At 34.2% G+C, this 22027-nt stretch overlaps 1 protein-coding gene across 5 annotated transcripts in view; it reads left to right on the top strand.

Annotated features, from left to right (window-relative positions):
* Positions 1-22027, top strand: part of SSBP2 (single stranded DNA binding protein 2) — a 330924-nt gene that overhangs the window by 294867 nt on the left and 14030 nt on the right. For all 5 annotated transcript variants that reach the window (XM_044266152.1, XM_044266159.1, XM_044266141.1 and 2 more), the window contains 5 exons: positions 9693-9728; positions 11541-11595; positions 15123-15193; positions 18002-18080; positions 20489-20517. In XM_044266152.1, the coding sequence (XP_044122087.1) occupies positions 9693-9728; positions 11541-11595; positions 15123-15193; positions 18002-18080; positions 20489-20517 (270 nt within the window). The remainder of the gene's footprint in view (positions 1-9692; positions 9729-11540; positions 11596-15122; positions 15194-18001; positions 18081-20488; positions 20518-22027) is intronic.

Below are 22027 nucleotides of genomic sequence, written 5' to 3' on the forward strand. Positions count from 1 at the left end.
GCAGTGGACTTAAAGCTAAATAAACATGAAACTGAGTCAATGTTCAAGGTTAATTTAAACTTCAAGACAATTTAAGGTGAATATGTGTGGTATAGAAAGAATCATCCTAAATTCATTGCTCTTCTAAGGCAGAACCACTTTCTTCTCAATCAAGTAAGCAGCTGTCATATTTTTGGAGAAAAAAAATTATTTTGTCTTCCTGTCTCTTTGGTTTCAATAGCTAATTGAAATATCATTTGGGGTGGACAGAAGTGATGATCTTGCTTTCATTTGGGTCTTTAGTATACAATTTAATCTCAACGAGTCTTCCTATAATCCTGTTATGCTGGATTATGTTATAATGTATCTTTATCTTCTAAAATTCCTTTAGTTTGCCTATATGCTTTTGAAGAGTTCACATTTCTATTTTCTTCTTGCTATACGCCTTTCAAATTCATTCAAGATTTCACTTTAAAATGGCATCTGGCTAGCAGCTCAGGACGCAGTTCTTTCAACTTGCTATTAAAATACCTATAAAGGGGTGCCTGCGTGGCTCAGTTGGTTAAGCATCTGCCTTTGGCTCAGGTCGCCATCCAGGGCTCCTGGGATGGAGTCCATGTCAGGCTCCTTTCTCAGCAGGAAGCTTGCTTCTCTCTCTCTGCCTCTTTCTCTCTCTCTCTCTCTCTCTGTCTCTCATGAATGAATAAAATCTTTAATTAAAATAAAATACCCATAAAGATACAGGAAGAAAACGATTTTTTATAACACCGAAAACTGTGACAATCTTCCTATTGCCAGAATCTGGAAAGACTTTCTATTATCTGCACATCTGTTGAAACTGGATTAAAAAGCACAGACAGTGCTCCTTAACTATGTAAGCCTTCCACCTAGAAGCAAGAAGACTCTTCTTCCTCACTGTCCGTGCTCCCTCTGCTGCCCCTTGCAGGCGGCCACATGCAACTTCCACCTGCCACTGCCTGCCTCCAGCAGGACCACCTTTTATACACATGGCTGGAGACTCTCTCCCTCAAAACCTACTTAGGAAGGAAGGTGAGCAGGATTTGATACTGAGAATGGTGCCTTGTGCCAAGAGGGTATATTATCCAAGTAAGAATATGGCGGAGAGGCAGGAATGAAGAGTGAGTTCTGCATTATGATAATTTTTAGTTTTCATGTCCTCCACCTCTTCAGAATTTCATGGAGCCAAGCAGTGTGGATAGGAGAATGTATTCTAACAAGTCAGCAGCTCTGAGTTATTTTAGACCCTAGAAGGTGCTAGGAATTAGGGTAGGAGGTGTGCGTGTGAAACGGCCATCCAGCGGTCATGGTGAATGGACACTTGACCAGCACACATGTGGTCAAGTAAGAGAGTTGAAAACAATCCCTTGTGTTAAGAGCTGTCCCATGTGGATACATCTCCCCCTCACTCGAAGAAATGTCAATAAGGAAAAAAAGTGGGGAAGGCTTACAGCTTTCTCTTTAGAAAGAGAAAGGGGGTCATCATCCCGAGTTCAGAAAAGCAAAGCATTCCTCTGAAAAAATGATTGATTTTGAGAACAAGAAAAAGAATCATAAAAAACTGATGACTTTCTGCCAAAAACATAGGGCTTACACATGAAACAAAGCAAAAAAGTATTAAAGAGGGATTTTCCCCTCTAAATACCATTGATTTTATTCTAGTGACAACTCCTCTATACTGTTTTGATTTCCAAATTCCTCAGACTTCTTGTCCGTGTTTTTAATTATAGACACTTTTTATTTTCTATCAATATAGTAAGTCTCTGGCTCTTGAGGCCCACGTTTTCAAGTAGTTGATTATTCTGTTTTTGCTGTTTCCAGATATGTTTTGTATACTGTTTTTTTCCTTTAAATGTTTATATCAGTATAACTCCAGATTTATAGAAGACTTGCAAGACTAGTACAAAGAACTCCCATGCACCCTTCACCCAGATTCCTGAGTGTTAAAATTATACTGTATCTGCTTTATGATTTCTATTCTCTGCATATACATATTTTTTCCTGGACCATTTGAGCTGTATTTAAGTTGTTGACATAATGACCCTTCATCCCCAAATATGTCAGTATGTGTTTCCTAAAAGCAAATACATTATCTTTCAAAACTACAGTAAAAATAAAAATTAGAAAATAAGCATTGACATAATGCTATTTTCTAATCTGCAGACCCCACTCAAATTTCACCAATTGTCTCAGCAATGTTCCTGGTAACAAAAGAAAACCCCAGTTCACTTGTTACATTAATGCATCATGTCTTTTGGTCTTTAATCTAGGACAGTTCCTCAACTTTTCTTTGTCTGTCTTAACCTTGTAGTTTTAATGAATGCAAAGCAGTTATTTTGCAGAATGTGCCATAATCTGGCTGATATTTTTTCATAATTAGATTCAGGTGATACATATTTAGTAGGAATGCCACAGTAGTAATGTGATTTTCTCAGTGCACCGTCTCAGGAAGCATGTGATGGTGATTTGTCCCATTGCTTGTAGTGTTAATTCTAATCCCTTAGTGAAGGGTGGTACTTGTCAAATTTCTTTACTGTAAAATTGCTGTTTTTCCTTTTGTAATTATTGACTTGTGGAAACATACTTTGAAATTATAGTAAATATCCTCTTCTTCCTCATACTTTCATCGGCTATGTTTGGTATCCATTCATGATTCTTGATCAAACTGGTCTTTTTTTTTTTTTCCTCTATTGCTTTACAAATGGCTGATTTCTAGTTCTGTTTTCCTTCTCCCATTTATTAGTTGACTGTCTACTTAACAGAGACTTTTTCTTTCTTCTCCATTCATTCATTCAGGTATATCAGATGTACTTGTGAGCTCTTATTTCATTCAATAGGTTTTTGATGCTAAGATCATTCCAGATTAAGCCAGTAGGAACCCCTTCAAGCTGAATCATTTGTCCTTTGTTTGTTTTAAAGATTTGTATTTATTTATTTGAGAGAAAGAGAGCTTGAGGGAGAGATCATAAGCGGGGAGGGTTGGGCAGAGGGAAAGGAAACTCTCCGCTGAGCAGGGAGCCCAGTGCAGGACTCCATCCCAGAAACCCTGGGATCATAACCTGAGTCAAAAGTATACTTACCCATCAGAGCACCCAGGGCCCTCATTTGTCTTTTTGACATGTCGGCATTATTCTTTGAGCACTTGTAACTTGTCCTGAATTTTCCCAATGTTAGCCCTGAAATAGCCATTTCTTTAAGGAGCCATGGTTCCCTTTAGTGGAGAGTGATACTTAGAACCTATCAGAGAGATAGGGCTTCTAGAACCTCTCAACCAACATAACTAGGATTTAGCTGTATGTTCATGCACATATCCATACACCTCTATATCTTTCTTTATCTATCTATAGGTTAAAACCGTGATTACCCACCAGTGCTTCAATTTCAGTCCAAAACAGGGTGTATTCTAGACTTCCACTTCTCTGAAAGTTAAAAAATCTGCCTACCATTATGTATAATATATTTATTTATTATTTGCTTCATTTTTATCAGTCCATAGTTTTGTCATGTAAGAGTATTTTAATCAAGGGGCACCTGGGTGGCTCAGTGGCTTAAAGCCTCTGTCTTCAGCTCAGGTCATGATCCCAGGGTCCTGGGATCAAGCCCTGCATCGGGCTCTCTGCTCAGCAGGGAGCCAGCTTCCTCCTCTCTCTGCCTCCCTCTCTGCCTACTTGTGATCTCTGTCTGTCAGATAAATAAATAAAATCTTAAAAAAAAAGTATTTTAATCAAAAGTTTTGGGCACCATTTTACATGGAACATAGAAGAAACATTTTTAAAGGATAATATTTTTAATTTAGAATAAAATTCTGATTTTTACTTTAAAGTTCCTTTGATCTGAACATTACAATATTGGCTTCAGATTCTTCTTTGGAAAATTTTTTTTTTTTACAAATTCACCAATGATTTTTCCTTTTTCATATCTTTCAAAGGAACTGGGCACTTGGGTTTACCTATATAGCACATTCTCATCATTAAGTAGGAAGCACTATTGGGGCGCCTGGGTGGCTCAGTGGGTTAAGCCTCTGCCTTCAGCTCAGGTCATGATCTCAGGTCCTGGGATCAAGCCCCGCATAGGGCTCTCTGCTCAGCAGGGAGCCTACCTCCCCCCTCCTTCTGCCTGCCTCTCTGCCTACTTGTGATCTCTCTCTGTCAAATAAATAAATAAAATCTTAAAAAAAAAAAAGTAGCAAGCACTATTATTGAAAATATCTGAATTATCTTTGGCTGGGGATGCTTTTGATTAAAAGGTCCAGAAAAACAACCAGATTAGGATCATATTGAGAGAATGCATACTGGATCATGTATCTGAAAAGTCTGGATATAAATTTGCTTTGGGACACATTTGATTCCAAGGATCCAAATAATGTCATCAGGACCCAGTCTCCATCACTTACCTTTTTTCCTTGTCATGACAAGAAGGCTATGTGGAATCCCAGATGCATATCCTCAGAGCTCTCAGTTTAGTAACTGAACTGAACTCACAACTCTTTATCACTTAAGCAAAGAAATTGGGCATAACTAACTGAACTAGATTTGTTTAGTTTGGGTCCTATGCTCATTCCTGAATTATGACCTGAGGTTACAATGCTCTTTCAGCCTGGCCAGGTCACACAGGCCCCCACCTGAGCCCCACCCAAACCACATGGGAAAATAAGAGGTATGGTTCACCGAAGAAAACTCAAGGAATTGTTAGCAGAAAAGGACATAAGCAAAAGCTACAGATGTCCAATATAACATTGTATTCATCAACTCACAAACGTGACAGGAAAAAGAAAGAAGAAACTCCTTTAAAGAAAAAAATAAATGGCAATCTATTGTAATGATTAAGCCCAAAGGAAATGCAAATATCTTATTCCAGTTAGGTTCTGCTCATTAAAAAAAAAAAATAACGAAAAAATTGTAGAATATTTTCAACTTTACACTGGCATAGAGAGTATCTTGTTGTTGCCCTCCCTGTAGCTTCTAAGTGTTTTTAAACTTCACAGTTGAAGAATGCTACTAACCATTTTTTTAAAAAGAAGTCAAAATCTCTAGCAACTCTGCTCTTCCCCTTGCTACGGCACCACTGTCATGGATATTAGGAGTCAGAATATTTCAGAATATTTGAATTATTGGTCACAGATCTTGAATTATCTGTCTAGCTTAACCAGACAGTAATACAGCTCTGAATTTTCTCATCTGACAAATAAAAAATTCTTTTAATTCTATGATTCTGATCTTTTAGCTCTCTGATCTTACTCATCTACATCTGTGTTTAGCTCTCTGATCTTACTCATCTACATCTGTGTTTTCGTCTTTCTGTTCACGTTAATAGATATTTTGTATGGAGTCTGGAGAGGGGCAGGAGGAGGTTAATCACATTGGGAGAATTTGGACACTAGAGCTGGAAAAAAGCTTGGACAAAATAAAGAATAGGCTGTTAGTGGTTAGGGGGACAGATTGTCTGGGAAGGTGCAGAAGGTGACAAAGCAGAAAAGAGGAAAAGAGAGCCATGAGGGAAAAATCTAAACTGTATCATCTGTGTGGAAGAGAGCTATATTTTAGGAAGATAGTCTATAAAATGGATGTAATGGGGAAATGACGTTAGGGGATCATAGTTACAGGTTTTATAAAATGTTATCAGAACCTGAGGTAGAGTGGTGATCGAAGGAATGACAAGTATGCATTCACACATAGAATCAAAAACACTTGGTGATCTTTGATTTGGGGATAAAGAGAAAGAAAAAGTGGAAGGTGATTTCAAGCCTTTGAATCCAGGTATCAGGAAGAATGGGAATAACACAAACTCCGCTAGAAATAGAAGAGAAGAAGGAGGTTTAGGGGGTAGACAGGGAGCTTTGTTTTGGAATGTTAAATCTTCTATTCAATCTAATAAAATACTAGATCAAGTGTGGCGCCCAGCACAAAATGGAAATGTATTCAGTTGAAGTTTTATCTCTAGCTCTAATCTCTACTAAATTCTTGATGCAGATTTCTAAATATCTGTTGATCAACGTCTACTAGTGCCTTCAAATTCAATGCGTTGGCTATTTCCCTAGACTTGCCCCTGTTCCTGACTTCCTTACATATAAATGAGTATCACTATCACTCATCCACTCACCAAGTCGGAAAGCTAGGAATTGCCTTAACTTCTGCCTTTCCTTGTCCACCACACCTAGTTTGTCACCATGACCTGCCAAGTACATTTGTGAAAAGTCTTTCAAATTTTCTTACTCCTTCTTATCTTAATCAGCACTGCCTACAACACTGAAATCTCTTGCCTAGACCTTTTGCAATAGACTCCTAACTTGTATTCATATTCCATGATGAACTAGAGTTATCTTACTAAAATATAAATTTGAACATGTCTCTCTCAAACTGGTGACTCCCTGTTTCCTACAGCATAAATTCAGTCACAGTCTGACCGTATATGCTTATCATTTATTTCAATTTCCTGTAAGTACCACACTGAGATTATATACCATTTCCCTAATAAACTATATACTCTCATTTTTCTTTTCTTTCTTTCTCCCTCTCTTCCTTCCTTCCCTTCTCTCTCTCTCTCTCTCTTTAATGCTGATCCTTCTCTTTATCTTTCTAGTGGTCATTTACTCTCTGTAAGTCAGCTACCCAGCTCAAATATCTTCTGTACCCACATACTTCTACCTATATTGTTATATTTTATGTCTCTCACACTAGGCTGTCAGGTCCTACTGGTAACTTTCAAGAGTAAAGGTTCAGTGAAGTGCTACTAGGGGTAGGAGCCCAGATGTTCTTTTTCTTTTAATGAGGGCACCAAAGAATATGAAGTAGAAATAGTGAGTATAAGCCAAGAGCTTGACAGGACACACGGAAAGAAATTGGACTAGATGAGGTAAAAATTTTAAGTATTTTTAAATGTTTTATTGTTTTTAACTGTGTATAAAGGAATCATGAAGAGGGAGAAATTAAAAACCAGAAAAGGAGCAAGGACTTAGGAGACTGAGGTAGTTGGAAACGGCTAGCTCTGGAAACAAGCGGAAAGATTATCTTTTTTTCTACCTGGATAAATTGATAAAATTCCAATCTATTAATATCAGTGTTGAATTAAAGGTGAAAGTATAGCAAGAATTTGATAACTTTAATATATGAAAAAGGGCCAACTGACTACCAAATCAGGATTTTATAATCATCATGAAGCCCAGCTCAGGAAAGTCAGTTGTTAATTATTCAAGAATTGTTTGAGCTAATTGTTAAATCATTGGTAGCCCTAAGCATGTGGAAGCATATGGAATATTTACACCATATAAATTGGCAAATGCTACAAATTGGGACCTTTTCCTCCCCTGAGTTTATTGGGTTTACTGGCACACCACTAGAATGCTCAGGGCTTCCATGAAGGCCAAGCCAAAATGCTTCCAGATAATAGTGAAGAGTAGGTTAACACTGGAGAACATGATTATATTTTGGACCTTGTCCTTTGTTTTGTGTCTCTTCCCAGGAAATCCCTACTGTGAAACAGAAAAATGTGGCTAGGGGGTGATCAAAGAGATGGAAATAAAAGTAGGCTTGGAGAACTTGGGTGGCTCATTCGGTTAAGGGGCTGCCTTCAGTTCTGTCATGAACCCAGGGTCCTGGAATCAAACTCCATGTCATCTGACTCCATGGGCAGAGGAGAGTCTGCTTCTCCCTCTGCCCCCCATCATCTGTCCTCATGATCATTCTCGCACTCTCTTTCTCTCAAATAAATAAATAAAATATTAAAAAAAAAACAATGTTCTACATTAGGATAATGAATTAAAAATACTGGAGAAACAAAAAGCTGACAATGGTGTGGGGGAGGGGTAGAGTCAATTTAGTAGGGAAATAATAGACTTAAACATGGAGGAATTGTAAGGGAAGAAGATTCTGGTTAGAATATAAAATAATATTTGTGAGTGACATGAAGAATAAGAAAGTGTCAGGCAAGGGAGTTGTTTAGATCTCTGTAAATAGTTCTAGGATGTGGTCATACTCACAAACGGAGGAGAGGGAAGTATATTGTAAAGTGAAGGAAGGCAGTGAGGTGTATATTCCAAAGTCTATTTGAACTCAGGACTTGAACTCACGCAGGGCTTAAACTCATGGCCCTGAGATCAAGACTTGAGCTGAGATCAAGAGTCAGACACTTAACCAACTGAACCACACTGGCACCCCTAAATTCCGAGGATTTAAAGCATGGTTAGTTAGATCATATTTTGAAAGTTGGTGAAGAATGATGGTAGGCACTAGAGAGAGGTAGAAGAACATGGGCCAGTTGCTAAGGTTATAAGGAGATGAAAATTGGAGCCAACAGATAAGATGGTGATTTGGAGGGAGCAAATGTACATGTTTAAGATGAGAAACAGAAGACGGATGATAGATCATGAACCAAAAGGGCCCTGGGAGAGCAAAGTTATATTCAGCTACTAAGTTTAGTTAAGTGTGTACTGGCCATCAAGATCTCAGTACTCCTAGTGGATGTAATCCTCATCATTAGTGATGCTGGGCAGGCTGGTCGTGACCATCTGCAGGGCTGAATTACCCAAAGGCAGACCAAGCAGGGACCTCAGAGGCATGCAGTCCATGCTTAAGGCAAATCATGGACACCAAACAAGGAGAGAATTTTCAAATAATTTAATATTAAATATTTTCCCCTTGAATGAATTACCCACTAAAGAAAAATCATAACTTTGTCTTATTTCCTTCTTCTTTCTTTCAAGTTTCATATTATCTTTATGTTTAATTATATGGAAGGTTTTGTGATAGAGGAAGGTTTAGGGTAAAGACACTATCATCTTTTCACTATTCTAATGGTCCAGTTTTGGCTGTCTGCCTCAAAGAAAGTAGTAGTTTGTTGGCTTTTTCCAGAATAAGGCAAAAATATCTGCTCTGGATGTGCAGAATCTTCATGCAAGTGAGCTAGTGAGCTTCTGTGAAAAAAAAAAAATTTGGACTTAGCTCTTTTTATTATTAATAATCATCTATACTGAAGGGCCTAGTTTTAAGTACCTGTTTTCTAATTTTTATTTCTTAAATTATGTTAGCAATGTTGTATTAATACTCTGTAATCTCTAAAAAAGAGTTTGGTTAAGAGATTGATTTGAGGAGCAAGAATTTGTTGCCCATAACTGATCCCCCCAAATTAGTAGTTTTTGGAGACTTACATTAATGAAATCTTACACATTTATTACAGTATTTCTAGTAGCTAATTAGAAAAGAAAGGGGGAAAATGTGAAGCCTGCAAACCAAGTATTGACCCATACCACATGAATGTAGTAGCCTAAAACCTGTCTTAAAAAATAATAATAATGCATCCCAGAATGCACATGAATTGGGAGTTCTATCTGTAAAAGCTATTAATTTGGAAACTCTGGTTTCTGGTTTTTAGCTGCACAAATATATATTTTTCTAATTACAGAATAAGTATCATTAGAATCAAGCAGTGAGTACAACTGCTCTGAAATGAATATAAGTTGAGGCTATAATTCTGTCTAAATTCCTCTTGACCTATATCCCCTCTTTTTTATAAATTCAAGATAATGTTGCTTTTATTCGTTTTTCTGGCACTCAGATAGATACACATGCCTTTATTCTTTGCCATCCTTTGTGATACATTTTAAAACTTGATAAAAGTCAGAAAATAGATTCATTTTAGGTAAGTCTCCATACTGTCACATGAATCAAAATATATATTTCTTTGTCCTATTCATGTTCCAGATACCATACTCTTCAGCATCTCCTGGGAATTACGTAGTAAGTACATTTGGGATTGTTTGCTCATAAGATTTGATGTTATGTTTTATTTGGGCAATGAAATAGTTGTCCAGATGTTAAGAAGAGCCCCTGTGTATTGGCCAAGAAGGGAACATCTGATATGTATTGAGTTTTTCATCTGCCAACCTCACTACATATGTTGATGTTCATTAGTGAAACAGTTATCAATCTGGCCAAAATTGCCCTGAGTACTGTGTTTTACTTTAGCATATGTTTCTGTAAACCAATACAATACAGTCTGCCCAATCATGAAGAAAGCCATCCCCAGTTACACAATGATAAGCTTGAATTTCCAGTTCTCCAGGAGGATAATCTACACCCCCTCTTTCACCCCACTCACCACACACAAAGTTGAGGAAGACATTAAACTCCCCTCCCCCAACACAAAGGGAATCAGAATAATGCGTAGTAATTTAGGGGGAGGGGCTTTTGAGGGTTTTTTTATGCTTAGAAATTGAAAACACTTGTTTTTCTTCTTTTTATTTTTTAGTACATGTTAGAATTTTCCACTAATTCATACACAACTGAAGGCAAATTAGCAGGTTTTACCTGAGTTCTTGAACTTACAAATGACCTTTTAACCATTATCACATTATAATCCTTGCTACATCTCAAGACCACCCTGGAAGATACATTGTAATAATATTTAGGAGTACATGCCTATCAGAAGAGAAAAGACAAAATGGTAAGAAAGGAAAACCTTTCCCTAAGAAATTTTGGAGGAGGTAGCTACCTGGGGTAGGAAAAAAGGAGGGCTTAAGAAGATTAATGAGCATTTTACTCCCCTTAGAATTAATGTTGTATGAATGTAGTAAAAAGCACACGCTGTTTTGGACCTATGAACTTAGTGCTCAGTGTCCTTAAGCTGTACAAACTAAAACTTTTTTCACATTCTCTATGAAGCAAAAATGAAAGTAAGAACATGTGGGTAAAACCTATTTTTTTCTTAAATCACTTGAGAATAAGCCTAATACATAATTCTATGAAATTATAGACTTTTATCTGAAAGGAAATTTAAGTTGCTTATTAAATAGCAAATACATATATCATTTGAAATAATTAGTGGGCTATGTCTACACATTCAGAATGAAGTACAAATTTATCCACTTAGTAATTTACCCAGATTAATTATGGTACATCTGAAAAATTGTAAAACCCTTTGCCCGAATTATCCATTTTGGTTGTCTGAAATAACTGAATCAACCTTAGAATCACCTAATTTCCATTTCAGATTGATTAGTAACCCACAGCATTAGTCAACATTGCCTCTCATTTCTAATTGACATGATAGCAGAAGGTTCAATACTTTAGAAGTGTTATAATTGATACCAATAGAGAAAGAAATAGCATCCGTGTGTTTTTTTTAAACATACGAGAATCTTTGAGTTTTAAGCTTCCTATAAAAAACCCTGATATGAAACATAAGAAAATCACAATAAACTAAATCACAAATACCCATGAATGATGCTGTTGTATGGATTTGTAAAGGCCCCAATAAATGGCTTCTCCTTAACCTCATTATACCTGATGTGATTAAGTCATGAATAATAAATCAGTGTTACAGGCTCATTGTTTTTGGAAACTTGTCAAAACAGTCTCAACGTATTTAAGCTAAATTATATTATATTTTAAATGATTGTGCATTCAAAGAAAATAAATTATGGAGAAAATATATTTCCTCTGTGATTTTCAAATTGAATTATTATAGATAAGTCTAACTTTTCTTCTGTTTTTCCTTATATTGTTTAATGAAATGCCTTATTTTTACTGAAATTTTGTATAATTATTTAGGGTCCTCCAGGAGGTGGAGGGCCACCAGGAACACCCATCATGCCTAGTCCAGCAGGTATTGTAATCACACTAGCCACACGGGCATTTGATTAATAGAGTAAATAACAAAATATAAAAATTGTTATGATGGAAGGTTAGTAGTATTCATTATCTCATTGATGGTAACAGAAGTAGACTAGAGGTAGCAAGTAGGAAGAAATAGGGTTCTCAAATAACCATTATCCAATTACTTTAAGCATGTAGAAAATCCCTGTTGTGGTAACAGATAAAATCAGGATTAAAATGGTGTTAGTCTCTATGAATTGCCCAATAATTTATCTGACAAAAAGACTCCTTGAGACTGTGAAAAAAAAATCCAAATCTCACAACTTAGAAAAATTCCGCATGAGTTACACATGAAATACATGGGTCCATTAGATTTAATAAGATCCACCATTATCTTACTGAGGTAGATGTAGATGTGCTTACACGTCCGTATGGATTTATTAGCTAATAGATTCACTATGTAGTACAGGAAGTGGTTTTTTTTTTCTTTTAATCTTCATAAACTCAAATACCTCAATATTTTATCAATTCGCATGATGATTTTAAATAGTTTTATCCCTTTTTTTCAAGACTTTAATATAGGCTCTTAAATGCATTGTTTCTTGAGGACTCTAATGGTGGGAGTTGACATTGGTGCAGCCCTCCCTGGAACAGCTCTGGCAACATGTATCAAGAACCAAGAAAAAGTTCATACCACTTGCCTCCATAATCCTTCTCTGAGAAATAATTAGTGATACAACCCAAGATTTATGTGGAGGGGTTCTCACTTGTAATTAATAGTGAAATAATAGATACAACCTTCAAATCTAATCCAATTTTAGTGATGTTAATAAATTAATTTTTTATGGAATATGATATAGCCATTAAGATTATAACCAAAGAATTTAATGGACAATAAATGTTCATGATTCAATGTAATATGATCCCAATTTTATTTTAAAACATATATATAACACAGAAATGTAGAAAGTAGAAAACAAAGAAATAGGGCTTTATTGGTGTTAACTTTAGGTAATGAAATAGATGGGAAATTTTTGTAATTAGGAAAAATTTTTAATTATGTTGTACTGTTCAATTCATATGTTCTTAGCTGGTTTGTTGAAATCTAAGACATATGGAAGGTTGGAATTAAATATCATTAATCATACCAATAAATAGTAATTTTTAAGTTTTAAATCTTTTTCATTTTGAAAAGCATCAATTTGATAATTAACGCAAAATTTTGCTTTGCTTCACTAACTCTTTGGAATAGATCATAAATATTTCATGGATTTCTGTCCTCAGAGCATCATCATTGAACTGAAACAGAATTCATTCAAGATACAATTATGTGAATTGAACATCTTGCCCACATTTGCATTCTTGTATGGTGAAGTTAAATGTTTAATTTATGAAGGTAGCATGTGATTAATAAACACTTCACTACAATCTAAGAGAAAAATTTCGGAGAAACTGCTAAACTTTGCAGGTGATAAGCAATCTGATTATATGCCATCCTTTCAAGCCAGAAATTGCCAGCAGTATGTCTTCCTAGCCTTGTGCGTACTCCTGTGGATTCATTCTTTTCAGTCATTCCTCCAATATGAAGCCAGTACCCTCCCTGCAAAAAAAATAGATGCCAGAAGATACACTTTATTATAAAAGTTCCTCTGTATATAAAAAGAAGTTAGATATTTTCTAGAAAATGCAACCTTATCTCTGTGTTTTTTAGATGAAATTATGTTTTTGATTGATATGAAGAATAATAAATTTCTTTTTCTTTCTACCTATTGAAAATACAAAGTAAAAAACACATTTTCTTGCCAAATTAATTACTAAAATTATTCTAAAAATTAGTAAGGCTAATAAAGATGAGAAACCATTTGAAGATTTCCTATGTTTAAGAAGCAATAAAAGATTTTCTGAAAAACACATTTTTATGGGCTAAAGTGTATTCCATTAGTTAAATCTCAGCAGATAGTTACTGTCTGAGGCACACAATATAAAATGTGATCTTTCCTTCTGTCAATGAACTTATTAGAATCTTGTTGGAAGCAGGAGGGAAGAATAAGACAAAATATTTACAGAATGCAAAGCAGAATTCAATGATGGGGGAGCATTCATTAATATGGAAGTATCAGAAAACAAAATTTCATGTAAGTGGTAACATTTGCAGTGGGCAAGGAGTAGTGAGTGGAATTTTAGTAGATGGAGACTGAGCAGAAGATCAGTGGAGGAAATAAGAACAAAAATATGGAGATTTAAGAGGTTGATCATATGCAGGAAAGAACCAGCAGCCTGAGTTGAGTATAATGTACATAAGGCTATAAAAATAGTCAAGGCCACAAAAGTCAATTGGGACCTTACTTACTTAGTAAGTAAGTATAAACTTAGTTACTTAGTATAAACATAGATCTGAGGTGAGCATGTCAGCTTTTTCAGCAGTATGATATATTAATCTAGATGTGAAAAATAATATTTAGATTTGTGGATCACTGTTTACAAACAACTGATAAATGACATCTAACCTACTCCCTACGTGGTATCCATTAAAATAATAAACTTTTAATGTCTATGAAGCAATTACAAAATAAAGGAAAATTAGTTGCTCATTTCTTACTCCGTGTTTATTGCCATGAGAAAGTAAATTAATTTTATCTTCTGCCTTGAATCAGTACAAAAATTGTGAAACACATTGTTTTTTTCAGAATAGAAAGGCCCAATGCATTATATTTAAGAAAAATGTATAATTGTGGGAAAAAAGGAAAACTTTTCCTAAATGTAAAATATATGGCCTTTCACTCCAGGTAATATGTTATAAAAACACATGTACTCAGAGACTTAATTAGAATTAGCTAATAGACATGAAATGTAAATTTTAAAAAATACTATAAAATGTTATATATTTTTCTATGGATATATACTATAGTTGCTTTTACTATAATGAATCAAGAATAAAATGCATGAAAAAAATTTCATCGAAAGTTGTACAGGAAGAAGCTGGCTTTTACTTCAAGCAAGAGAAATTTTCATTCCAATTTTATAGTCTTGTCCTACTTTCTTTCTTTTAGAATTAAGCAAGGATATCCCACCAGCTATTAATAATTATTAGATAAATAAACTGTTTTATAAATTGGTATATAAGAAGCCTAAGGAAATAGTGAACATTGAAAAGCTACTGAATCTGAATTTTAAGATGTTTTTGTTATATTTATACATACAAATTACATAGTGAAATATCAAAGTACCCATGTTTTTTAAAAGAAAAAATTTACTGTAATTTTTTAGATTTTTAAAGTAATGTTTCTTTCGACCTGAGTTATTCAAGTGATTACTCCTAATATATTAGGTAACTATTCCCATTTACAACCACAGAATGATAATTTCTGAGTTGGAAAATGACATACAAGTATTTGTTTCTGAACATTAGTAATGACTCTTTCAAGTGCTACATCTATTAATATGTGTATGTGCACAGATCATCTTTGATTATTACTTTGTGTTGACTTGGGTGTAAATTATAAAGAAAGAAATTAATTACATAATGTTTTGTTTCAGATTCAACCAACTCTGGAGACAACATGTATACTTTAATGAATGCAGTACCTCCTGGACCTAACAGGCCTAATGTAAATACGAACTTTTAATATATTTTGGAATGTAGTTGAAGGCTCAAACTCTTAAGTGCATTCTATTTCCTAGATACTATTTAAGCTTTTTATTGTATTATCTAGGAACTTATTAGATACCCCCCAAAATCAAACCCTTTCTAGGTTCTGGGTTGAAAAAAACGTAATACATAAAATATATAACAAAAGGTTTCATATCAATATGACCTAAATGTAAAACTGCACCTAATCAATTATAAAATGTCAGGGCATAGTTTTATCTCAACTCTTACATACTAATAATAATATTTGAAAATGACAGGTAATACATAATCATTTATATTTACCTCACTTTTAGTATAACTAATTTTTTCATTGTGGTTGTTTCTTTTCTCCTGATTAACTTGAAATAAATTAGGAAATTTGATATGCTTGTTTTTTTTAGATTTTTGAAATCTGGGCTTTAAATATGAAGATGAAGCAGGTCTACATAAAGAATTTGGGTGTTCCTAATAAAGCATATGGTTGTGATTTAAAGCTTAAAGAATATCTATAAGACCTACATATTAACAAAAAAATATTTATAACAGAGTATAATTAATAGATATATACATGTATATATGAATATAAGGTCACTAAAATGAAATAAAAATTAGAAGATATAAAAGGAATCTTACATAAGTATACCAAAACACAGGAATGAAATAATTATAATAACTGAGCTTCCTAGCAGTGAAGACAACACATCCATCCATTATTATGATACTTGAAATATGGCCAGTCCCAGTTGAAGTGTGTTGTGAATATAAAATACATGCTAGACTTTGAGGCATTAGTATGAAAATATAATGTAAAATATTTCATTAAAATTTTTATGTTGACTACATGATGAAATGATCATTTTGATAAGATAAATAAAATATATATTAAAATTAACTTAACCTGTTTCTTTTTACTCTTCAAACATGGCTGCTAGTAAATCTTAATTTATTTATGTAAGTTTGCGTTTGCAGCTTGCGTATTATTTTTGTGAAGCAGTACTGCCTTCAGTTATCACTCTGCTCTTTATATAATCAAATAAATTGGTTTTCAGGAAAAAAGAAACAATTTCCTGTGTGTATAGTCTAAAAGGTGTTTCTACACTGATCTTAATGAGCATTGAATATGATAACAAACAATGTTCATTGTAGAAATCCAGCAGAAATACAGAAAAGTTCTTCATAGTGCAAATTTCATATCTTAGAACTTGATATTTGAAATGGAGGGAGTGAGAGAAGAAACCCAGAGCATATGGTACTGAAGACATTTCCCTGGGCAGCTAAGCTGATATCATCCAAGTATGTTTCATTCTGGTCCTCTAACTCGATACAAAGATAAGAGATCCAAGAAAAGTAGAAGCTGAACGTGTCCCTTTTTCAAATGTCATTCTTCTCTGCCAGAGGTAGTAAAAGCAAATGCCTGCTGAGGGCTAGGTCTGTGGTTTTATGTGCTTCAAGGGTACATACCAATAGTCTACGTGTCTTTGAAAACACTGTAGGGGCCAGATAAAAGGACTGAACCAAGTAAGTTCAGAGGGTCTTGGCCGTGCCAGCACAGGTTTCTCAGCCCAGATCTAAACAATGCTTTTAACAAAAGCTGAATAAAACAGTAAGTTCAAAGTTAATTTCTTTAAGCTATCATTCTAAGTTGTTTACTGGAAATCAATATGTGTGCTTGAAGGCAACAAAATTGTAGTCATTATCCTGGGAAATGAACAAGCATGTGGTTTGTATGATCCTGGTGATGGAAAGTCTTCTTCCTTCCAAACCAACAAGGATACATAGATAAAGATTAGAGATTATATACAGTTACATGTTGTCTGCTGAGGGCACCTGTTTTTCTCCCAAAGGGCTGTATGACTAACAAAACACCACTGCCCCATCTGCACACATAACTGTGCACAGACACACACCACATTCAGTATTCTGTACCATACAACACGGAAGAGATGCTTTTGGCATGGGAAATTTTAAGAGCAAGTGTTTTTCAATAGGTTATTTTAACTGTAAACGTAAGATAATTTTAGGTAACTTATCTTCACACGGAGTTTAGATTTCCTTAGGAGTATTCTGGGGAGATAAGGAAAAGACTGAGTGGGCGGGCCATGGCCTCTTCACCTGCTCTACCACAGTAGGTCAGCTCTCACCTGTTTCGTACTGGGCTTCCAGCTGAAAATAAAATAATCACACTACTTTAAAAAATGTTAAGTGCAACTGCTGTAGAATGTCCAGTTATCATTGAACTGACATAGTTGAGACTGCCAAGAATTAACTGTATTGAGCTGCCCCCTCAGTACGCTGAGCTAAATGTATTTAACCTGCAAGATGAAATTATTTACTATGTCCATTTGAACGAGGATAGTTTGTCTGCTAAGAAAAATGTTAATGTTGGCATAAGAATGTTGAGTTATTCTTATTAACAAACCAATACTTTTAGCAGCAGCTTAAGAATCATCTCTAGTTTATAATAGCAAAATCTGTCAACAACATAGAAAAGACCACTTATCTTCACATTTGCACTGGAATGTATATACTTTCTAGTTGAGGATATCTGAAGAAAAATTGGGATATGAAGGAGGATTAGCCTGAATTTCCAGAACCTGGAGAAGATGGTATGAGGGAAGTGGGGTGGTCCAATTGAGAATCTCTAAGGCTGGAAAAAACCTCAAGTACTTGAAAATGAAAAGGAGTTGTGGAAGTAACTTCTCATGTTAAAGATTAGATATTGTAACATGGAGATAAACAGTTGTTTTCAATGTGATCATAGTAATTTTCTTCATTTTTTAAATAGTTTCCAATGGGCCCCGGGTCAGATGGTCCCATGGGTGGATTAGGAGGAATGGAGTCACATCACATGAATGGCTCTTTAGGTAAGGATATTAAGTTTGATGTTTAGAAATCAAAACAAAAACCTTAATTCTACATAGTGGATATTATAGTTTACACAGTGCTTTCGTATACAACAATCTATTTTTAAATGCTGCAACTTTCACTTCAGACTGATATTTGGCAGTATATAGGTTATGATGACTGGAGATCATTTGAAAATCAAAAGAGTAGAATTATTCTCACCTAGCTCTTATTCATAAGTGTTTACTATAACCTATCAAGGTATGGGTGTTTTATGATAAAAGGAGATACTGCTGCTCTGGGCAGTATATCTGGGCAGATAAAAGGAGATACTGCTGCCTCCCTCACCTGGAGGACTACAGTATCTTCCCAACTGGTTTGTCTCTGAAGATATAGAGACGGTCTCAGAGGAACTTAGGTTCTCTGCAGGAATTTCTTAACTTTGTTTTTATATTTTTAATTCTCATCTCTTTTAAAAATAAAATCGGTAATATTCTGAATAATCTGAAGGATTCTCTTAAGAGAGAACGGTGGAACATACCCTGCATTTGTCATAAAGCTGATTTCTAGTACTGTGACTAATGGTTGGACATGGACTTCGTAATGAAGCCAAATAGCTTCAAGGTGAAATGCAAAACCAAAACCAAAAAACAATCACATTTATGCTTAAATACATATATGTTTAAGTAACATTATCATAAGCTAAAAGTTGAATGGGGATAGAAGCTTATGATAATTTTCTTTCTTTTGGAAAAGGACCACCTTTTACTTAGGTTGGAGTAACTATGCCCGCAAGTAACTTAGGTTATGCACAGATTTCACAACTCTAACCAAATGCCATCTGAAAAGGACTGTAACTTCAATAATCAAGAAATTATTTGTAACATGTTGATAGATTTTTGAGCTTTTAAGGTCCATACTTATTTTACATACATAATCTATTTTGCCTAAATTTCAAAGTCTTAATTTGCACTCTCCAATTATGATAGCCACTAACCATGTATGACTATTTAATTTTAAGTTAAAATTAAGTAAAATATGAAGTTTACTTCCTCACTTGCACTACCACATATCAAATGTAAATAGCCACACAAAGCTCCTGGCTACCTAATGGACAGCATAGAGACATCTCCATCATTAAACAAAGCTCTACTGGGCAGCACTTATTCTAGAACTTTATTTTTTCCTTTATTGCAATATAATTCACTTTCCAATCTTTCCATTTGAAAATTATTCACAAAAGGTGACATTTGATCCAGTTAGAAGATTTTCAGTTATATTATTCCCTATAATAGAATTTGCAGAAGAGTTTCACATAGGCTTAGCATGTGGCTTATTACTTTTATAATAAACATTGTTGTACATATTTTTATATACATAATTACATATATATTCAATATTTAATAATTTATCTCTGTAAGCACTATTTTGTGACTGTAACTGTTTTCCTATTAAAATAATATTTTTATGCCAAGAAAATTGTTAAAATAGTTAAAAATAAATCTAATATTGTGGCAAAGGTCTGATCATTGTTCCTTGTTATCTAATGTCTGATTCCATTTCCTAAGCAAGAAATTACTATTGATTGTTCACTTCTGCCAAGAATCAACATACAATTTTTTAAAATTTTGGGCCACCTAGGTGACTCAGTGCGTTAAGCCTCTGCCTTCGCCTTGGGTCATGATCTCAGGGTCCTGGGATTGAGCCCCGCATTGAGCTCTCTGCTCAGTAGGGAGACTGCTCCCCCCGCCCCCCGCCACTACCTGCCTCTCTGCCTACTTGTGATCTCTCTCTGTCATGTAAATAAGTAAAATCTTTTAAAAATAAATTAAAAATTGTTTTAATTTTATGAATTTTATGAAAATTTTATGAATCGACATAAAATTATAGTGTGTTTTGAAGACATTCTTACTTTTGATAGATTGCCGTGAATATTGATTGCTATCAAATTTTTAATTTGACATGTAATATGGCTCAGAATATTATTAGACATTCTTTAGATGCCCATTTTATATTTTATCAGATTTAGAAGTATCATTTCAGAAAATATATTTCTTTCTCATGTTCTCTATATACATACACATATGTACATACATTTTAAAATTTTGAATTGAATAGGATTTAGAAATGATCTAATATTTTCATTTTCAGGAATTTAGGATAACAATAGTTTTCTTCATTCTGCCATTACAAAAATAAAAAAAGATGATGGGGAGCTAGAGGTACAACTCATCCTTATATTTGCCATCAGATGATACTTATTTACCAGGCAATATAAGAGAAAAGGAATTTTTTAAGATTAGAAAATTCAGGAGATATATACTAGAAAATACAAAGAGTGTATTCTTTTTATTTATGTTAAAGGAATGCTTCATTTATATACAAAATTATTACCTAATAAAGATTTTTTTTTCATATTTTATTTCAGGCTCAGGAGATATGGACAGTATTTCCAAGGTGAGTATTATATATCATCTGTGTTGTTTTTTTTATTTGCATTTTATTCTACATGAGACTCTTACTAAAATTATTAGAATAGCCTTATGAATTTTGTTCTTGAACAAGCATTTGAAAGTAGAGGTCCACATATAATTAAGTAGAAGTTAAAAATATTAATGCATATAATAGGAAGGGGTAAAATGAGTTTTTTAACATGGTAAGATTCATTTATAGAACATACTATATACATGATCAGTTGACACCCAAGTAATAGTTTAATTGCCTTTATTATGTCATTTACTTATAAAGCAAATTGACATAATATAGATAATCTTTTGAAAATGTAAAGAAGTCTAGAGATGAGAAGAGGTAAATTTGAAAAATTTGTTGTTATACAAGGGCATTGCATTTATACATCTCATTTGTCTTCCAAGCCTTTATTAGGCAATGCTGATCTTCTCAATCATTATTCTAGTTCCCCAAAATAGAATAGGAAAGTAATTAGAAGAAAAGTATAATAATACAAGTAGGAAAGAGAGCCTTCCAATAGCATGTATCTGCGTTTTTCCTCCTTCCAATAGTTTGAGTGTTTAAAATTAATACTCTGCTAAGATGCCTTATATTTTTTTCAGAATACCTAAATACTTTTTAGGTCATGATGAATTTAAAATAGTTCTCTGTGAGTCAAAAATACATTTAGAATGGCTGATAAAAACTATTAACAACCATTAGAATGACTCTCTTAGAAGTCTGCTTTATATCAATAAATACCGAAATTCATTAAAGGGTAACTTCATTTTTAATCCTACTTCTAATTTATATTCATGTATAATAATGTAAAATTCCTGGTGCCAAGGAAAATACAGTAAGATTGATTGGGCTACAAAACCTTTTAAATTAAGACTTAAAGTGAAAGAGAGAGAGGGAGGGAGAGAGAGGGAGTTGAACCGGCATTCTGACATCATATATACCTTGTCTGGCTGCTTGGCCTCACAAGTGCTACATGCACTTTGGATATTTATGGTTCAACAAGCAGCAAGATCTTTTTCTCTTCTTAAAATGATACATATTTATAATAAGCTTACTTCTGTGAGAAATCGGTAAAACCTGCAAAAGGCCTGTTTTCGAAATAAGATTCATTGTATAATTCCATTAGAGCCATCTTTCTGGGAAGCCCCCTCACAAGTCAGATGACCATGATTGTACATGCTATCTTAGATATCTGAGAATTGATACTCACTGAATTGTGCTTTTTGGGCACCAATAAAATTTCTAATTTTGTGTTTGAGGAGCATTTCTAGTATCTTACACGAAGGTGGGATCCTCCAGATTGCTTACCGTCATCTTTCTAAAATTTCTATTCACTAACCACAACTTTCTACATTAGACAGATGTAAACAAAATACTATATAGGAAAGTACTTAGGGTTTTTTTTTAAGTTTTTTATTTAAATTCAAGTTAGTTAACATATAGTGTAATATTAGTTTCAGGAATAGAATTTAGTGATTCATTCCTTACATATATAACA

Source organism: Neovison vison, chromosome 1 (genome assembly GCF_020171115.1).
Source record: "Neovison vison isolate M4711 chromosome 1, ASM_NN_V1, whole genome shotgun sequence".
NCBI lineage: Eukaryota > Metazoa > Chordata > Mammalia > Carnivora > Mustelidae > Neogale > Neogale vison.